This window comes from Pangasianodon hypophthalmus, chromosome 20, assembly GCF_027358585.1.
Source record: "Pangasianodon hypophthalmus isolate fPanHyp1 chromosome 20, fPanHyp1.pri, whole genome shotgun sequence".
Taxonomy (NCBI): Eukaryota; Metazoa; Chordata; class Actinopteri; order Siluriformes; family Pangasiidae; genus Pangasianodon; species Pangasianodon hypophthalmus.
Genome location: NC_069729.1, coordinates 18,293,392 through 18,311,770, shown reverse-complemented (window position 1 = coordinate 18,311,770; position 18,379 = coordinate 18,293,392). Strand labels below are relative to the sequence as shown.

Genomic DNA, 18,379 nt, shown 5'->3' with positions numbered 1-18,379 from the left:
CTTTGTTATTGGATATCAAATAGAATGTTTAAGAGCAACCAATAAGAGTAACCTGTTCTCCAAAAATGGTTGTCTGATTTTTGAATGATTCTGAAAGGTTGACTACCCACAATTTGTGGAACTCATGACAGCTGTAATTAACTTCAAATCACCGATGCACCCAAAGAACCCTCAAGGAACCCTCTTTTTTGCTTTAAACCACTTCAGTTATAGGGTTCTACACAGAATCTTTAATTAATGTGCTAGATGAAACCGTGTCTTCTAATAGCATAGAGAGTGCAGCTGAGGAAATAGTACACACTTTTCAGAAAAAAAGGCTCAATCTAGAACCCTTAACTTTTAACAGCCTATTCAAGAATACTTCTAACACTTTGTTACTGGTCTATTGCCTCATTTGCATATTTTAATAGAACAGAAAATTGTTCTATAAATAATTTTTGTAATTAATAAATAAATAATTCATGGTAACTGGTTCTAAACATCACATTTTCCGTATTTTATGAAGAAACACTGAAGAACAATTTGCATTATTATGCAAATCTCATTCCAGTGAGGAACACAAGGTGAAATTAGAAGTTTGTTGGAGAAAAAAAACAAAAAGGTGGTTACTTGTGTCCTGAGGTGTCGGTGTGAGGAATATGGGCTGGAGCTCCTCTGGTACATGTGCCATATTTCCCTTCACAGTGCAAACCTCGGGGCATGTGGTACTCACCGGTTCCTGTCAGGATCCGTCAGCGTGATAAGAACCTGTGCTTCAGTGAGTGGAACTTTGAGAACTGACTGAAGGCCTGTTCATTCATCATAGTGCTTTTTTTTCTCTGGTTAGCATTGTTTGTTCTGCTGTGATGTATTGCTCGAGCCTTTCTGCACCTTCTCAATGGAATCGTGGTGTGAAATGGCGGGATCATTTGGGGTTTATTCCATAGGGCCACTCGTCTCAGTGTCAACATTTACTCTGTGATGTGTCCTTTCTCATTCTTGTTTTTTACGAAGGGCGAAATGATCAAAGTCAAGGTGCATATCAAAACTACAACAAAGCTTCGAAAATGTCTTGAAATCTACAATCTATGTTCTTTTATCATATGAAATGTATTTATTGTGACTGTGTCTGTATCTAATCAGTTTGCCATTTGCACAGACCTGAGGGGATTAAAAAGATCCTCAATAGTTTTTCAGGATCGTCATGTGGCGGAGACGGCTGCAGTTGCAGGTTAAAATCTTTATTTTTATAGCACTGGCAAAAAATTCAAAAACCTGAGACAGGATCAAGGTCAAAAAACAGACAGTGGGTCAGGAGATCAGCAAACAGACTAAATCAGGCAATACTAAACATCAAAAACAGGAAACAAGATCAAGATAAAAAAACAGAATCTCAAACATACCGAGAAAGTTTTATTGTATCAGGTAGGAACACACTGAGCATTGAGATACTTTTTTGCGTTGTAACAATGTTCAAAGTCTGTCCATTCCGACGTCGATTCCGGCATTGACACTGACAAAGACAGAATTGAAATATCAAATTATCTGGTCTTTTACCCGTCGTACTCGTTATTTTAAAATTTATTTTTAAAAACTGGAGCAGCATGTCCAGAAATCTTTGATTCCTGTTAGACCACAGTAATCTACCAATGATTTTTTTTTTAAGCGGCATATTGTAGTTTTTATCCATTTATAGTTACATTTAATATTATGCAACTACCATGAAACAAATTATTTCCTGTTACTACTCAACATCAGCTTAAGTTAATAAGACCTACCAGGTTGCTCATGGGTTCATTTTTCCAAGGATGTAGCTTTCTAAGTAAATTAAAGCTCTCTTGTATTCCATAAATTGCAGACAGTCAACAAGAATCCTTTAGAATTTTGAAGAACCATCTTGGAGAACCCCTACTTTTTATCAGAACTGTTTGGCCCCTTTTTTTCCCTGAGTTTTCCTGATGGGTTCTTTGGGTGCTGGATATTTGCTAGATTCTTAAATGAATTATGGCTGTCATGAGTTCCATAAATCGTGAGCAACTAACAAGTACCCTTTAGAATTTTAAAGAACCATTTTGGAGTACTAATATCTCTTTAAAATTTTTAGTTGTTAAAGAAATAAACAGAAACAGAACCGTTTCAAAGCCTTAACATGCAAGAACACTCTTTCTTCACAGGTTCTTTGGATAGACAGGGGATAAAAGGTTAATAAAAGCATTTTATTTGGAACTTTTTCTTATAAAGACTCTTGTTGGCTTTCACACAGAACATTTAAGGAATCCATACATAAAGTCCAGTTATGATGTTTCTGTTCATCGATGCAAAATCTTGAATGCATGAAAGAAAATCATAATGCATCAAAGAATCAGTTGTTTTTTTATTATCTCTAATGCTGTCATACTGTGATACTGTTACACTCTGAGTCAGAAAGCTGGTCTTCATGCCGTCAGGGGTAACGTCCCTTTGAGACTCCGATCTCCTCTCTGGAGGCATCCAACTGCTTTCATGCTTCTGATAGCTGTTATGATGCTGGTATTATGTTCAGAGGCAATCTGCCAGCCTGTATTTCCATCACACTGTGTGAGCAGCCAGTAATGTCTCCAATCTCCAATCTCCAATTCTCTCTCTCTCTCTTTCTCTTTTTAAATGCAACTCCATTCCGTCCTTCCTGTAGCCACTTCATATAGGATTACATGGAAAACATGTCCTGGTGGTTGAGGAAAAATACCTTAAAAACAAAGCAGCTTTACTGATCTTACAATGTCTCAAAGTTCTTGATTTTATTGGTCTGGGATAAAAAAAACTACTGATGGTTAATATTGTTATAATTTTTGCATGTATTTTAATTGGTTTGTAGTGAAAGGAAGGACCAATCCCTGATCACCATTGTTCCCAATGACCAATCACGGATCACCATTGTTTCCAAAGACCAATCACTGATCACCATCATTCCCATCAACCAATCACTGATTACAATTGCTTCCAAAGACCAATCACTGATCACAATTGTTCTTTATGACCAACCAATAATCACCATTGTTTCCAACAACCCATTAGTGATCACAGTTGTTCCCAACATCCAATTAATGATCACCATTATTACCAACAACCAATCGCTGATCACCATTGTTCCCAGTGACCAATCACTGATCAGCATTGTTTTCAATGATCAATCACTGATCACAATTGTTCTTACTGACTGACCACTACTCACCATTGTAACCAAAAACCCATCACTGATCACCATTGTTCCCAACAACTAATCACTGATCACCATTATTCCCAACAACTAATCACTGATCACCATTATTCCCAACAACTAATCACTGATCACCATTATTCCCAACAACTAATCACTGATCACCATTATTCCCAACAACTAATCACTGATCACCATTATTCCCAACAACTAATCACTGATCACCATTATTCCCAACAACTAATCACTGATCACCATTATTCCCCACAAGTAATCACTGATCACCATTATTCCCCACAAGTAATCACTGATCACCATTATTCCCAACAACTAATCACTGATCACCATTATTCCCCACAAGTAATCACTGATCACCATTATTCCCAACAACTAATCACTGATCACCATTATTCCCAACAACTAATCACTGATCATCTCAGTTTGTCCCACCCACACACTTCTTTGTTTTAAATTCCCTTCTTTGCGATATTTACAGTAATAAAATTGAGTTATTCCATCTGCAACTCCTTCCTTCATGTCTATTTCCTGACACTTGACTACCACTGTTTCTCTTCGGTTTGCATTTTTGATAGAATTATATTTTGTAAATTCATAAATAGTTTGTTTGTGGCATCGCTGCCAAAGACCTTGTCTTTCTATAATATAAGCTCTAATCTATTATTTTCTATTCTGGTAAAACTTCAGAAATCCTTCTTGTTTATGTAACATGTTTTGATATGTAAATGATGCTGACTAATCCCTGACTATGCAAATTAGCCTATGAGGTCATTTGACGTAATCTGGCGGGTTCTTGAGACTTTTTGGAAACGCGTTAGCTTCTCCTGCCTGAGAAGAATTGGCAACACTGCGCACGGATGAGTTTATGCCGAGTTTGTGTAAAGGCAGTCAGCGTGGAGTGAAGTGTAGAAACAAACAGACGGTGTTTACAGCGGACCTGCAGAGGGCTGTGAATAGAGGATAAAAACCAGAACACTTTCTGCACACTGTGGTTAGCCTTTGTGCTGTTGTAGACGACAGAGTAGTAGGAGGAGGAAAAAGCGAAGCGAGGAGGCGTTCGATGGCTTCCATCGGCCTCAGAGAGAAATGTGGGCATGTCTGGCTGTTCGGGGTTCTAGACCCACTGAGCGATCCGGCGCTAAGCCTCTAGCCTCATTTACTGCCCTTATATACGCCTCTGCACTTCTCTCACCATGATAACCTTCTCCCCCCTTTTCTCTCCTTCCTCTCGACTGTTCCCTCTTCTTCCATATATACCCACATCTCTATCAAACACAGCTTGGGCGATGGAAATTGTTCCCTGCTGTTTCCATGGTAACTGAATCTCAGGCAGCCCCTCCCTCCCTCTTTCCCTCCCTGTTTCTATCTTCTTTTTTTGTTAGCATTAAAAAAAGCACAGGATTTTTTTTATTGACAATAAAAGAATTCACATTCCCATCCAAATATGAAAAAAAAGAAAATAATTTGGTTTGTCGTTTAAAGAGAGACTTAAACGATTGTCTGGTGTATCTAAAAAGTTTAAGATGTTGCCTCGTTTGTGGTTTGGATCACAACCTTCAGAAAAGTCTCACTTTTTTTAAACTAAAATCCTTTAAAAAAATCACAAGATATCAATTCATCAATTTGAAGCTTCACAAGATATTTGTAATAAAATAAGACACTTTAGAAGGTCAGTTTCATGACTCATGATGAGTTAAGAATCTGGGAATTTACTGAAAGTGCTCTTAAACTTTATTTAATAATGGGTTTTTCATCAGCGGTTTATGAAATAGTGTTTGTGAGTCGCTAGTCCTCTGCTTTCTGCTGCAGCATTTCAGCACAGGACACTCTGACTGTGTATTCGGGGACACGCCTGGGTAATGGGCTGTGACAGGAAATGGATGGCTTCAAATGCTGTTCGCTCTCTCTGTGGACGATAACAGCCCTCGCTAATTTGGCAATTAATCTGACGCTATTAAACATCTGCAGATAGGAGACCCAGATACATTCAGAGTGAGAGCCAAAAATGAGATTTTATGTTTGTGTGTTCTTTAAAACACCTTCACATCTGCATCATGATTGTCTCCTGTCTCAGTGCTTGGATTAATACACGTGTGGGCATGCTGGGATAGGAAAAGTAATCAACAACAGGGTGGTGTGATGAGGCCTGATGCAAGACCACACTGAAGGTTATTATTTTCCTATAACAGCATGTTCTGAAGGGGTTTATGCCTCTTATACCACAATAATTTGCCAATGATTACATTTCGTTTTTTTTACATTTTGCTCATTTGGCTGATTTTTTTTTCCCAAGCGACTTTTGAGGCAGGGTACAACTGAGCAACTGAGGGTTAAGGGTCTTGCTTAAGGACCCAACAGTGGCAGCTTGGTGGTGCTTGGATTTTTGAACTTGTAATCAGTATCCCAAAGCGTTAACCACTGAGCCAGCATTGTCCAAAAGCACTTAATAATTGAGCAGGGTCACATTCCTCCACATAGATTAAGTCTGGTAGTACGAGCCCAAATGATTCAGAACCGTTTCCCAGATGACAGCACATTATATCTGGGGGGTGTGTGGTCTGAGATTATGCTCACAGCTGCCTTCTTTTGTTCTTTTGTAAGTCCTTGATAGGTGGAACCTTGCTAAATCTGAAAAAAAAAAGAATTCTAAGCCAGTTGTAAGATTTGTCCTGGAAATTTTATGCCCTCATTCTCCTAGTTGGTATGCAAAAAGCATTTGCATCCCATTTGCATTATTGACAAAACTGAACACTGGGACTCTCAGTTCATGTTTTTGTGTGATGGAAGAGATGGAAAAAAAGCATACTTCTAATCAGAACAAGAAAGTGAGGTTCATTTGGATCCCAGATTTTAGGACTTTGTGTTCATCCTTATTGAAAGCTATCCTCATTTTGTATGATTTCTGGCCAAACCCAGGTATACATTTTCATGCGCATGTTCTCTAAACCCTTACCATTAAACGGTTCAGGAAATGCTGAATACACAATCGATGGAACTCTATTAAGTGATGAGGCATTGTTCTGAGAGTTGTCTCATCTCTGGTAAAGAGTCTGAGAGCTACATTTGAAGATGATGATGGATATCCCTTGAGCCTTTCACTGGAGTACTGCACACAAAGGAAATCCACTACACAACGGCAGGTTTACAGCTTCGTAATTTTAGTGCCTCAGGAAAAAAAAAGTGATGAAAAATTGATTTATTGCCATAGCGGTGAGCTCAGCTGTAGCAGGCAACTTGAAAAATCTGAGCTGGCACAGGAACAGATGTTTCTCTTAGTTTTGTCCATGTGGAATAAGACTGATTCGTAAAGATTGAGGTAGCATAAATTTCAAGTAAAACAAGAAGTTGTGCTTCTTGTTAATGGGCCTAAAATACACCCTTGTTGCACGCCACCTGCAATTCGGTTTCATTTAATCCAGCCTGGCTGTTTTTCTTCTGTCCCTCCAGACTCGTCCACCCCTAAATTTTGACGCATTATGCTGATGTTATTTGTGTCCTGAGGCCACTGGCAGAGCTCAGATGTCAGCCTGTGATTGGATTAGACTGACTCGAAAAGGTGTGAGACGTTCAATTTAAGTGATGGACATCCGTGTGAGGAGAGCAGAGAAAATTAAAGGGGATGTCTATGAAGGGCTTTACGAGTATGGATATGTCTGGCCTGATTTAATGGACCAGGAGAGTGTTTGTGAATAGAAGCATGTGGATTAAAATGAAATACAATTTTTTTCTTGCTGATCTTTTAAAATGATATTAGTGGAAATATTATGAAAACGTTCATTGATTTTTCACTTAAAGAAGGTTGTATGGACTATAGTTAAAAATTGGAGAACAATAATTCTAGAAATATCTATTAGAAATTATTTTAGAAATATCTGTTAAGACTGTGTTATTTCATACGCAGCATTTAGTGCATTTGAATGGAAGCCTGGTGTGTTCTCCCCATGGTACACTTCTTTAGGCAGGTGAGAACCCAGCAATCACACTCTGTGTGGACCAAAACAACATCCGAGAGCATCTGATTGAGATGGTCTCGGTCCATTTCCACCTGAACTCTATCAGTGAGAAAGTGATTCGACTCTGAATTGACTTGGCTGCAGGAAGTGAACCAAACCTTCAAGGGCTGCAGAAATGTGATTTTTCCAGAGATTTGGTCTGATGAAATAAAAGAGAAAATAGACACTGGGTTTGATAAACATTTTAAAGTAGTTATTTTTTTTTTACTGATAATTATCAGTAATTTATTGTGGTTTGGCTCTGCATTCTCCAAGCTTGGATGATTTTTGTGCTTTTTGTGATTTTTGTGTACATTCTCAGCCCTACTTGACCCTCAGCCAACATTTTTTTGCTTTTTGGTTCCAAAACAAATAGCAAACCATCCAAAAGTATAAATTTCGCAGTGATTCCGGCTCAGCAAATGGATTAATAGATATGAAAGTGCTTTAACTTGGACATTAGTGACCTGTAACCAAACCTCCCTAGTGTTCTTCAAGTTTTTTGTTTTGAACATGGAATTGACCAGTACCGAAATCCCCCCAAAATAAATTATGGTTTTGATTAAATGTGATTGACAACATAATGACGTACAATTATTTTGGAAATTGCATTCATAGTAGTTCAGTTTGTGTTGGATATACTACAGTAAGTGCAGGGTCAACAACTATTCAAGATAAAAGCAGTTGGAGAAACCTCAATGCATTGAAAAAGTTAAAGCCATAGTCACATTTGAACATTTTGCTCTTTTTCTGGCTTTATGGGAAAATGCAGAGTGAAAAACTGACACGATTCATGTTGATGTGTTTGTAGGGTAAAAAGAAGAAGAGAACATGACCACGGAGAAAGGTCCTGAGTCGGAGGTGAAGAAGGCAGCAGAGGAACCATCTCAGCAGAAGGCGTCTGCAGGCAGCATGCCCGAGTCTTCTTCAGACGGCAAAATGGCCAAACAGGTGCAAAACTCAATATATTGGAGGGCCAGTTGGAAAACAGTATCACGTTCCTCCTTTCAGTATCAAGTGTCTTTTTACAATTCTGCATCTGATAAAATTCCAGTATGCCACAATCACAGACTTTATAAAAAATAACAGTAGAAATAACACTATATGTTGGAATGTCTAAAAATGTGACAAGCTAATAACAGTGGTTTAGTGTTCTACCTTCCTACAGAGGTTTTTCAGAGTTCCTTTAAGGGTTCCTACACAGAAACAAATCAAAGAACCCTTTAAGGTCCAAGACAGAACATTTTTTTTTTAGTCCAAAGATATTTTATTGCCATCAAGTTTGATTTTTTTTATTTTACACATGCACCTTCCTGAATCACTTCCTGATTTTCAGGACCAAGATGGCAAACGTCCGGATGATCACAAAGATCCAGATGATGACTCAGAACGAACGACACCAGGCAAGAGCCCCAAATCTCCGCAGAAGTCGTCCAAGCGTTTGAAGACTGTCCCCTTCAAGGTGACTCTCCTGGACAGCTCGGATTACGAAGCTGGTATTGAGGTAAGATAAGATATCTCATCACTCTAATCCTGGACCAGGTCATAAATGTACTGCAGTTATGTTTATATCTTATGTAAGGAATAAAACACGTGAGGGAGTGCTGTTAAAGCAAAATAATTAATGACAGGATGGTGTGATGCGGCCTGACGTGAAGTGAAGTTACTGACACCTCCATTTTCCAATAACAGTACATGCCAAAGTGTTTTTTTTTTCTTAAAGTGTTTTTTTTATTTATTAAAGAATGCCATATTTTTTATCCATGTATTTTTATCCATTAATGATTACATTTAATGATGTAGAATCTCTGCAAAATATGTTAGTTCCTGTAATCACTATGTTATAGCAGCTATAAACAGTCTAACCACAAAGTTCTCTGTCCTGAACACTTTCATCTGTTGGAAATCACAGCTTTACCTCTGACTGATACTTTACCGCTGACACTGGAGACTCCTTCCAAAAATACTAAATAGACATCTCCTCACAGAAAACCTCACTTTATCAGTTACAAACAGTTATAGATGAAAAAGGCTGTTTATGTGGAGCCTCTACCTTACAAGTCCTTGGGTAAGTTGTTACTACAGAACCAATAACATATTAGAATGAAAACCTTCTGATCAACAGTGCTGTGGTATAAATATATATACAAAAACATTAAATCTGGCCCAAATCAGTCTGTATCTTTCTGTATATTTCTGAAGTACATTATGTGTTGATGGACGCTGTGAGTGCACCACGTGCTTAAGTTTTTCTTTATGATTTGTTCCATAAATAGCATTGTTAAAAACTGTTATTATCTGGGGCAGTCTGCGGAACTTGATGTGTGTGAGTGGATGTAATTGGAGATATTCTTGAGAGCATATCTCAAGGTAGAAGTAAGTTGCAGGTAAATGCATGCAACACTTTTTCCAATTAAATACACAACCAGATATTGCAGCAGTCTCAGTATGGATTAGCATACAGTATACAGTACTTTTTTAAATTTACAATATTTTTTGCATGGGTTTATGGAATAAATACAAATGCCATGTGCCAAGTTCTCTTAAGATATGACATGAATATGGAGTCTAATTGAGGTATAATTTAATCTAATTATATTAGATTCATTAAACCTGATGGTTTGAGTCAAATATTATTGTGTAAAAGTTTTTATTTATGTTTCTTTGAATGCCTGAAATTATTGTAGTAATAATACAACATTGCAGCAGCTTTCATCTAGTGGCTATAAATGTTTACTTTTGCATATTAACATCTCTGTGGAAATCATTTCCTGATAATTGACTTAAAGTGCAGGCACTATTACCACATTTGAAAAAAAAAAGTTATGCATAATTAAATATACAGTAAATAGAAATCTCATTTTATGGATCTGGATTCTGGAAAAAAATTAGCTAATGCTTAATTCTTGAAAGAGCAAATATAATCACATTTCACTGTTGTGGACTTTACAGAACTGCTTTACAGAATAAATATAAAGGTCTACAGAAAGGAGCAAATGATTACAACATTGGACATGAAATCTCTTTCAAAAGATTAACCAAAGCTCTTCACACACTCGACTATCCTCCAGAAAGCTTTGGTGATTTGGGCTCATTAAAGTGAAGCTGTTCCATTTCTTTCTTTAATGAGTGTCTCATTCACCCCGAGTGCTCGAAGAGTTTCAATTTAAAAGCTGTTTTTTGGCTGTAACAATGTCCACTGTCGGAGCTTCCTGTTGAGAACACGCACAAATTTCTCATTCGGTCCTGACTGAATATTGAATATTTTAATATTTTAAAATTTTAAATAAAGCATGTGGACAATAGTGCTCAAGGCAGGACCTGAACTCATTGTTAGAGTCATAAAGGCATTCCAGTATTTTAAAATAATTCAGATTGGAGCTAGAGGTGCAGAATTATTGGAATCCTTGGTAAAGATGAGTAAGAACAGGTGAATTTTTGTGGTTATAAAGATTGAATCACATTCTGAAAATTTGAAAGAAATCTAACATTTGTTTTCATTTTCTTAGAATAAGTTTACTTTAACCAAAGCTTAGATTTCAAGAGTTTTTCCAATCATTACCAAGGATGCCAATATTTCTGGACCTGACTGTATCTAAAATAATAATGTATGAGAAAGATCTTATTCAATCTGTACTATGTGTTCTTGATCTTATGTTCAGAACTTTGTGGGGAGTGTTCAACAGGTTATTAGAAAATTAATGTTTTAACGTTACAAAAACAACAATTCTGCAACATTCTCAGAACATTTGTTGTAATAATGATTTGCTTTACAGTGTTATTAGGACATAGTTCATTCAATGTTCCCAGCAAAACAAAAACATTATGGAAATGTTAGTGTTAATGTTCCTACAACGTTATGTCAAAACATTCTCAGAACACTCTCATAACAGAACGTTTGCAGGAACGTTCTTAAAACGTTCTGCTAACCTAAAATTGCTAGCTTACCTTATGTATGTATGTGGAGATGACGGGTGCAGGCCTCTTTCTCTCCAGGCAGAGAGCACTCCATGAATTTTGGATGGCGTAAATGATTGATGTGATAGTGCAAACTCAGCAGCTAATGTTTTGTGTTAAGGATTGAGAGGTTCGAATTCCAGAAAGGCCCGAGAACCACTGCTGGACTCTGCAGCAAGATGCATGACTCTCACTGGCTCAGCTCTGTGCTTGGCTTGCTTTCTGACTCGTATGTCACATTAGATGAAAACAATGGAGAAGATTTCATGCCATACAGAAAAGCAATCTCGCCGGTGGAAAAAACAAAACAAAACATGAAATGTAATACACACTTGTGACATGAGGACAGATTTGATAACGTAACACCTAATGCTTGCTGTGAGCTGTATTTTTAGGCATATTAAAACTTTTATCATGTTTTACTAGTAATTCTATAAAGCCTGTTGATTAAGAGTTGATGATTAATGGTTCAGTGGTTGGACAGTGAATGCATTTCAGTGTGGCACGATTGCAACACATTGATGAAAGTGAAATGCAGTGCAAATTTTGGAACTTTTTACACAAATTCCAGCAGTTAATTCTTAATAATAATCTCACTGATTGTTACTGAAGACGTCTAGCAAAATAAGCAGTAAGTAATACAATAAAAAGATTTTACTTTTCAGTGTGGCACGTTGTTCACATGTTATAAATGAAAAGCGATACTGTCAGTTTATTGGATTTTTAGGTGTGTTTGTCTTTCTATCTGGCACAGAATCATCTCTACAGAAAACAGCTATGAAAAAAATCATTGTAAATATAAAACTGGTGTGTGAGTGGATCTCATGATGTGAAGAAAGTCTTGATTTATCTGCACAACCTGCATAATAAACTAGCTAGCTAACTAACTTAACTAATATTAGAGATATAGAGATCAAAATAGGTTTCATGTTATGGTAGCTTTTTATTTTAAAAAGTTATGCCTGGTGGTAAAGAAATTAATCAGAAAATTATGACACAAATAGAGACTCACATACTAAAATCCTACTCAAGTCAAACTCAGGCTAATTGAGCTGGTTTACTAGCAGTTAGTCACTAGCCAGCTAGGTAAATTAGCTAATGTTAATGTTCCTAGCTAATGCTAATTTCGGAATAATAAACGTGTACATATTCATAGATCCTGTTCGGTCATTTCTTGTGATTATTAAACACTTTTTAAACACTTCTATACTACACGGCTATTTTACTGATTTGAACTGATATGATCAGGTTTAAAGTTCAAGTTTTGGGATTGAAATGAATTTTTGAAACACTAAATGGCATGTCAATGAGCATTAACTTTAAAAAGTTACCTCAGGCTTGTTCTATAGTGAACTATATTGAAATAAATATATATTTTTAAGCTTGTGTGAACATTATGCGTCAGTGATCCATGTGCATTTTTAAAAACCTCAATAACGGTACCGGATAGAAAATAATAGGTGGTAATTGTAAGCGCTGTGATTTGATGAGAAAATTAAGAGCACTCGTGTTGTGTATTGTGTTTTATTAGAACTGAAATATAATATAATTAATAGCATTCATGGTTCCGGGTTTGCACTGAAATAGTGATGTGCCTTTGCAGAACCGCTCATATGAAAGTCATCGTGTCCGCTTGATAGGATCAGAGGATCAGGAAAGGCCGGATAAAAATTTAATATGATTACTGTCTTGCTTAATGAGAGACTGCCTCATGGACAATGTTAGGCATAAACTACAGCATGGAGGTCGAGATTCAGTGTGGATGGTTAGACGACATGCCTCCAGCCCTGACATTTGCTGAATGTCATTATCTACATTCAGTCAAGCAGGAAAATCAGGGAATGTTGCTGTAAGCAGCTCTTTCAACACATATGAGTACAAAGCAGAGAAAGGAAGGCACAATTTACACATATAGTGCTACTGTGTTGCTAATCTATTTTTGCGTGAGCCATTTTTTCCACATTTTTGCACCTGATTGTGTGGGTGAACAGGGGACAAAGCAGGGGGGGGGGGTGTGACATTTAAAATCCACTAGCGCAGTAAGTCAGTCCAACATTTCCGTCTGTCAAGACCTCTTTTAGCTCAAATGCAAAGGCCAAATGGTATTTTCCTGAATTCAAGAGTTTCGTGATTACTTGTTATTTATGTCTTAAACAGGCATGACAAATAAAACCAAACAACTCAGATGTATAATGGGAATCAGCTGATGTGACATTAAGCATTCATTAAGCAAAAATGTGTGCAATCGTTGATGTGGTTTTTCTGCGAGATGTTTATTTAGCGTTTCTGGAAGGAGTCTCCACTGTCAGTGCTTTGGAACAGTCAGAGGTAAAGCTATAACGAAGTTTTCCAACACAGGAAAGTCTTCAGGACAGAGGAATTTATGAATTGTGGTTTCTCATAACAAGAGAAGCTGGTGAGGGAATGACTGGTTGTAGCTGCTATAATATAATATAAGCAATAACAGGAATGAACTTGTTTCATAGACATTTCACAACATTATATGTAACTATTAATGGATATTAATGGATAAAACATATTGTTTTAATCTTTAAAAAAACAAAACTAAACAAAAAAGTGGAAGCATTGGAAATTTGCCTTGGTATAAGAAGAATAAAACACATTGGAACATGCTTTGTTGATGATTATTTTCCTGTGACAGCATGTCACCGAGTGTTTTATCCCTTAAATACTTGACAATGGTGGTCATGTATCTTGTTCTTCCTGCATGATCATGTTTGTGTATGTTAACGATTTATTTAACAGCCACTTTACCTTGCAACCATGTACTAATGAGCACACAATTTAATTATCGCTAACCAAGTAGCCGCAGCTACTATATAAACCAGGCCAGATGTTTTGTTATATGATGCACTGGACTGTCTTGTTCTCTGGTGTGGATCTGATTTACTGAAGCCTCCTTACCAATCACAATCACGGTACCCAAGCTAAACCCTGTTATTCATGCCACAATCTGATCTATACTATTACCGTCATGTGCGTTGGATCAGCTTGGCCTCTTTTTGTCATTAATGGTAGGGTTAGACATAAACTGTGCCTTGCGTAAGACTCCTAGTGGATAATGACAGTCTGGGTGCAGCTGGGCCGTACTTTGTGTCAACTTTCCCTTTAGGAACAAGTCGATCCCTTGGAAAATAAACCACTTTGCTTCCTCGCCTTCTATCGGACTGAATGGGAGGTAGACAGAAAACGTGTTTGAATGGTCTTATGGTTTCATTAATGTAGCATTAACATATATATGTTCTTATATTCTTAAAGGAATACTCCACAGTTCGTCAGGGTAATCGCTGTGTAACACATTGTTACTGTAGTGTCGGTCACCATAGATGAGAATTTCGACACGTCTCCCTGCACCGAGAAAAACAGAAGGGCTGTTGTCACAGATTCACTTCTATTGGAAGTCTAAGGGCAGTTGTTGAATTCTGTCAATAAATGTTTATCTAACATTATTAAATATTTTCAGTTAATGCTGCTTCCAAATAAAGCTTTAAATCTGTATACTTATTTCTTTCAGAAAGTAGATTTTTTTCAGAGAAAAGAATCTTTGGATCTGGAAAACCCAAATAACCGGATACACACACACACAAATATATGTATATATATATATATATATATATATATATATATATATATATACAGTATAGATATATATATATATAAATAACTTTTTTTGCTCCCGTGTAGGAAAGTTCAATAAAATTCAAAGGACAACATTGTCAGGACATTCTCTTATGTCAATTTCATCCTAACACCTTAACAGTTTCAGTAAAATTCACATTACATTAAAGGAGTCACATATTTTATCCGTTTATAGTTACAGAGGACAGCTGCCTTTAGACTTCCATTATGATTGAGTCTGGAGTTAACTGGTTTTCCAGTGTTTCCTCAGTGCCGGAAAACTCAATATTAAAAGTAAAAAATATTAAAAGTATTTTTCATGGTAATCATACATTCAGCACAGATGTGGTGGATAGAGTTCAGTTAGAAAAGAAGTATTCCTTTAACATCTATATGTACACTGGGGCTTCTGAGTGGCGCAACAGCAAAGTGTTTGGTAGATTGCGTGTTCGAATCCCAATGATGCAACAGCCATCCGTGACCGGGAGCTACAGGAGCCTAATTGGCCGTGCTCTCAAGGTGGGAGGGATGGCATGCTACCTTTCCCCTGTCAATCGCAGTGACACTATCCAATCCCAGGCATGTGAGGTCATGTATGCAGAAGACGGTAGAAAGCGCTTTTTTCCGAGTGTGTTACACTGCCCTGTGATGCAGCATGTGCAGCAGTTTGAAAAGATGCACTTGGTTGAGAATAAAGATGTGTTAGCAGAATAAACATGTGTTAGCCTTATAATATCGAGAGTGTACCTAAAGATATTTACCAGATCTTTTATAAAGAAACTGTTTGAATTTCTGGTATATATTTTTTAAAACAGAGTGGCTTGAAGACATGTCACTTCGTATTTGCTCGCTATCTGAGTAAGAAGAAAAGATCACATTTCCAAATGAAGCCGGCTAATGTCTATAGGCGAAGATTAAGCAGGATTAGGAGTGCACATGTGCTTTTCTTTCCTCAAGTAGTAATAAAGTAAAAAAGAGGAGAACTTCTCTTGGAGCGTTCAAGCAGCAACACCCTTCGTCTGTTTCCATGACAATGACTGATGTCACTATGAAGCAGAAGCATGTAAGGCCCTCAGAGAGAAGCTGTGTGTATGTGGGTGTGTGTTTATCTTTGTGCCAGATAGTAGTACTCCACATAGTGTGTGTATTTTCCCCTGGAGAATAAGAAGAGAGAGCTGAGTGATGATTAAAGCTACAGTCCCAGTGGAGAGACTCACTTATTACAGATATGTACAGTATGTAGAGAGTATCAAAAACAGTATTCAGTATCATTACCAAAGTCATAGTATGGTAAAAAAAAAAAATAAACAAACAAACAAATAAATAAATAAATTTTAAAAATGGCATTTACATTTAATCATATAGTACACACTCTTACAAACAACAGGAATTCAATAGCGAAACAGATCATCTAGTGAATTTGTACAGATTCAAAACCTGAAAAGGTGAGACAAATGCTAGTTTGCACGAGTGAATCGATCATCTTTTATTTCTTCTAGTTTCTTCTAGAATGATTTTTTTCTTTTTTTTTTTTTTCTTATTTTTGTAATCTGCAATCTATGACAAAAATTCCCAAAGACTCCTCCACCTCCACTGGAAAACTGCCATTTCCTTTTTTCCATTCTCGATGAAGGAATGTTATTATGTAATCGTAATTATGTAAAATGAATATATAAAATGAAGAAAAACACAAACATGAAATATTAACATAATATTCTTTCAATCATGAAATTTTAGGCAATGAATAATGCAAAACATTAAATACAGCCTCATATTGTTACCAAAAAAAAAAAACAAAAACAAAAAAAATTAAAAGAAAATTAATTAATTTTCCACATATGTTTTTCAGATAAAATACTTAAAGTATTAATGAGGATGATTTTTGTTACTATAATGATAAGCAGTTTATTCTGTTGTTTAAGTAGAAACTTTTAATTATTATGTGTCATTTTTATTTTCTACAATAATATTTGGCCATTACTTTGAAGGGTGGCAAAAATTTTGGAAATAGACACCCATAGTTCATTTGAGCTTTGAACTTTGCTACGTCACCTAAGTCAAGCTGTTACATTATTAGGCTAGCTAGTTAAATAACTGGCGCATTTGTTTTTTTTTTCCCTGCACAGCTCTCATTCAGTCTCACCACCATTTCAATGTCTTTAAAAAATGATTTGTAAGATATGTTTTTAGCTGCTGGACTTTATCTCATTTGCTCTTATCTGCTGTTCATATGTACAGAAGCACTGCAAGGGTCAGGCGCTGCTGGACCTGGTGTGTGAACATCTCAACCTGCTCGAGAAGGACTACTTCGGCTTGACCTTCAGCGATTCAGACAGCCAGAAGGTCAGAACAGCTTTCAAAAGGACTAATGTATACAAATACTGATATGTATTCAGTTTGGGTTTGTGTTGTGTTTGGATACAGTCAGGATACAAGTAACTGAATACAAATACACGATCAGGAATGAACAGATAACATGTTTTAAATGGATACGAATAGCAAGCGGATTATTTGAGGAGCATGTGATCCTTTGTAACTGCCTGGTCATGGTCGTGGTGGTCTAAGTTAGGCTACTGTTTTGGGAAATAGAACTAACAGGTATTGGGAGCACTAAACATACAGATGGTGACATTGTTTTACACTGCTACCATACAGAGGATATACTTTAGTAAGTAATTTTAAAGTTAACATCCGAGGGAACATTGCGGTGGAACAAACAGACCTCCTACAGAAAAACAAAGCGCACTGCATTTAAAAGACTTGTTTATGCACAGCGGGATGGTGAGTGTTGAGTCTAGAGGGGACAAGCAAATTGTTTGTAAGAGAAGCAATTTTTGGGTAATTATGCCGTTGGCAGTGTTGCAGCCAGCTGTTGAATTTTTTTTTTTTTTTTTGAGGATTAAGGCTTTTTTGCTCAACTAAATCTTCTGTGAAGCTTCAGTCACTGGTGCAATTGGTCCACTTTGTGTAAGAGCATGTAAGAGCGTGTATATTATTTGCAACAAGTGGTAATCTACTGGATTATTCAGTACTCTTTTTATGACAATTGAATTGTAATTTTTACTCTGCAGACATTGTGATTTGAAAAAATCCAAACAAAAAAGCTATTCCATATTAAAATATATTGCACTTTGCTTCCATCTTTACTTGTTTGTTAAGTTTTTATTCACTGATTAAATAAAAAAACAACTAAATTTCACAAACTTTTTGCATAACAGTAAAATGCCATTTGGAATATATAAACCATTCAGTGTAGCCCTGTAAACTCTTTATCTGACTAAAATCATTGATTAGCAGTATTAACCTACTGTAGATCTGAAGAGAATGTTAATGAAGGTCAGTATGTTACCTGCATTGATCTTAAGTCTTGGTAGACAGATTAAATATTTGCAGCAAGTACTGTTTACAGTTCAGTTTCTGAATGTTGCTCCAAGGGAAACACATTTTTGTTTATTTCTTTCAAAATCTAATTTAGTGCCGAGAAGAGCTGTGCTGAGCTGTGAAACTCGGATAATGCAAAAAGACAAATGCAGTCCAATTTATCGGTGTCGTGTACACACTTCTGTGTGGCTTGAAATGCATATTGGCTTTTAAGTTA

General features: G+C 36.7%; 1 protein-coding gene across 7 annotated transcripts in view; it reads left to right on the top strand.

The window, feature by feature from the left end:
• The window catches only part of LOC113537889 (band 4.1-like protein 1), a 101,094-nt gene that overhangs the window by 46,550 nt on the left and 36,165 nt on the right, over nucleotides 1-18,379 (top strand). For 6 of the 7 annotated variants that reach the window (XM_026932574.3, XM_026932577.3, XM_053226952.1 and 3 more), the window contains exons 2-4: nucleotides 7,997-8,136; nucleotides 8,522-8,689; nucleotides 17,020-17,124. In XM_026932574.3, the coding sequence (XP_026788375.3) occupies nucleotides 8,017-8,136; nucleotides 8,522-8,689; nucleotides 17,020-17,124 (393 nt within the window). In that variant the 5' untranslated portion in view covers nucleotides 7,997-8,016. Of the gene's footprint in view, nucleotides 1-6,640; nucleotides 6,750-7,996; nucleotides 8,137-8,521; nucleotides 8,690-17,019; nucleotides 17,125-18,379 lie in introns of all 7 variants that reach the window. The other variant, XM_053226951.1, reaches the window with a different exon arrangement.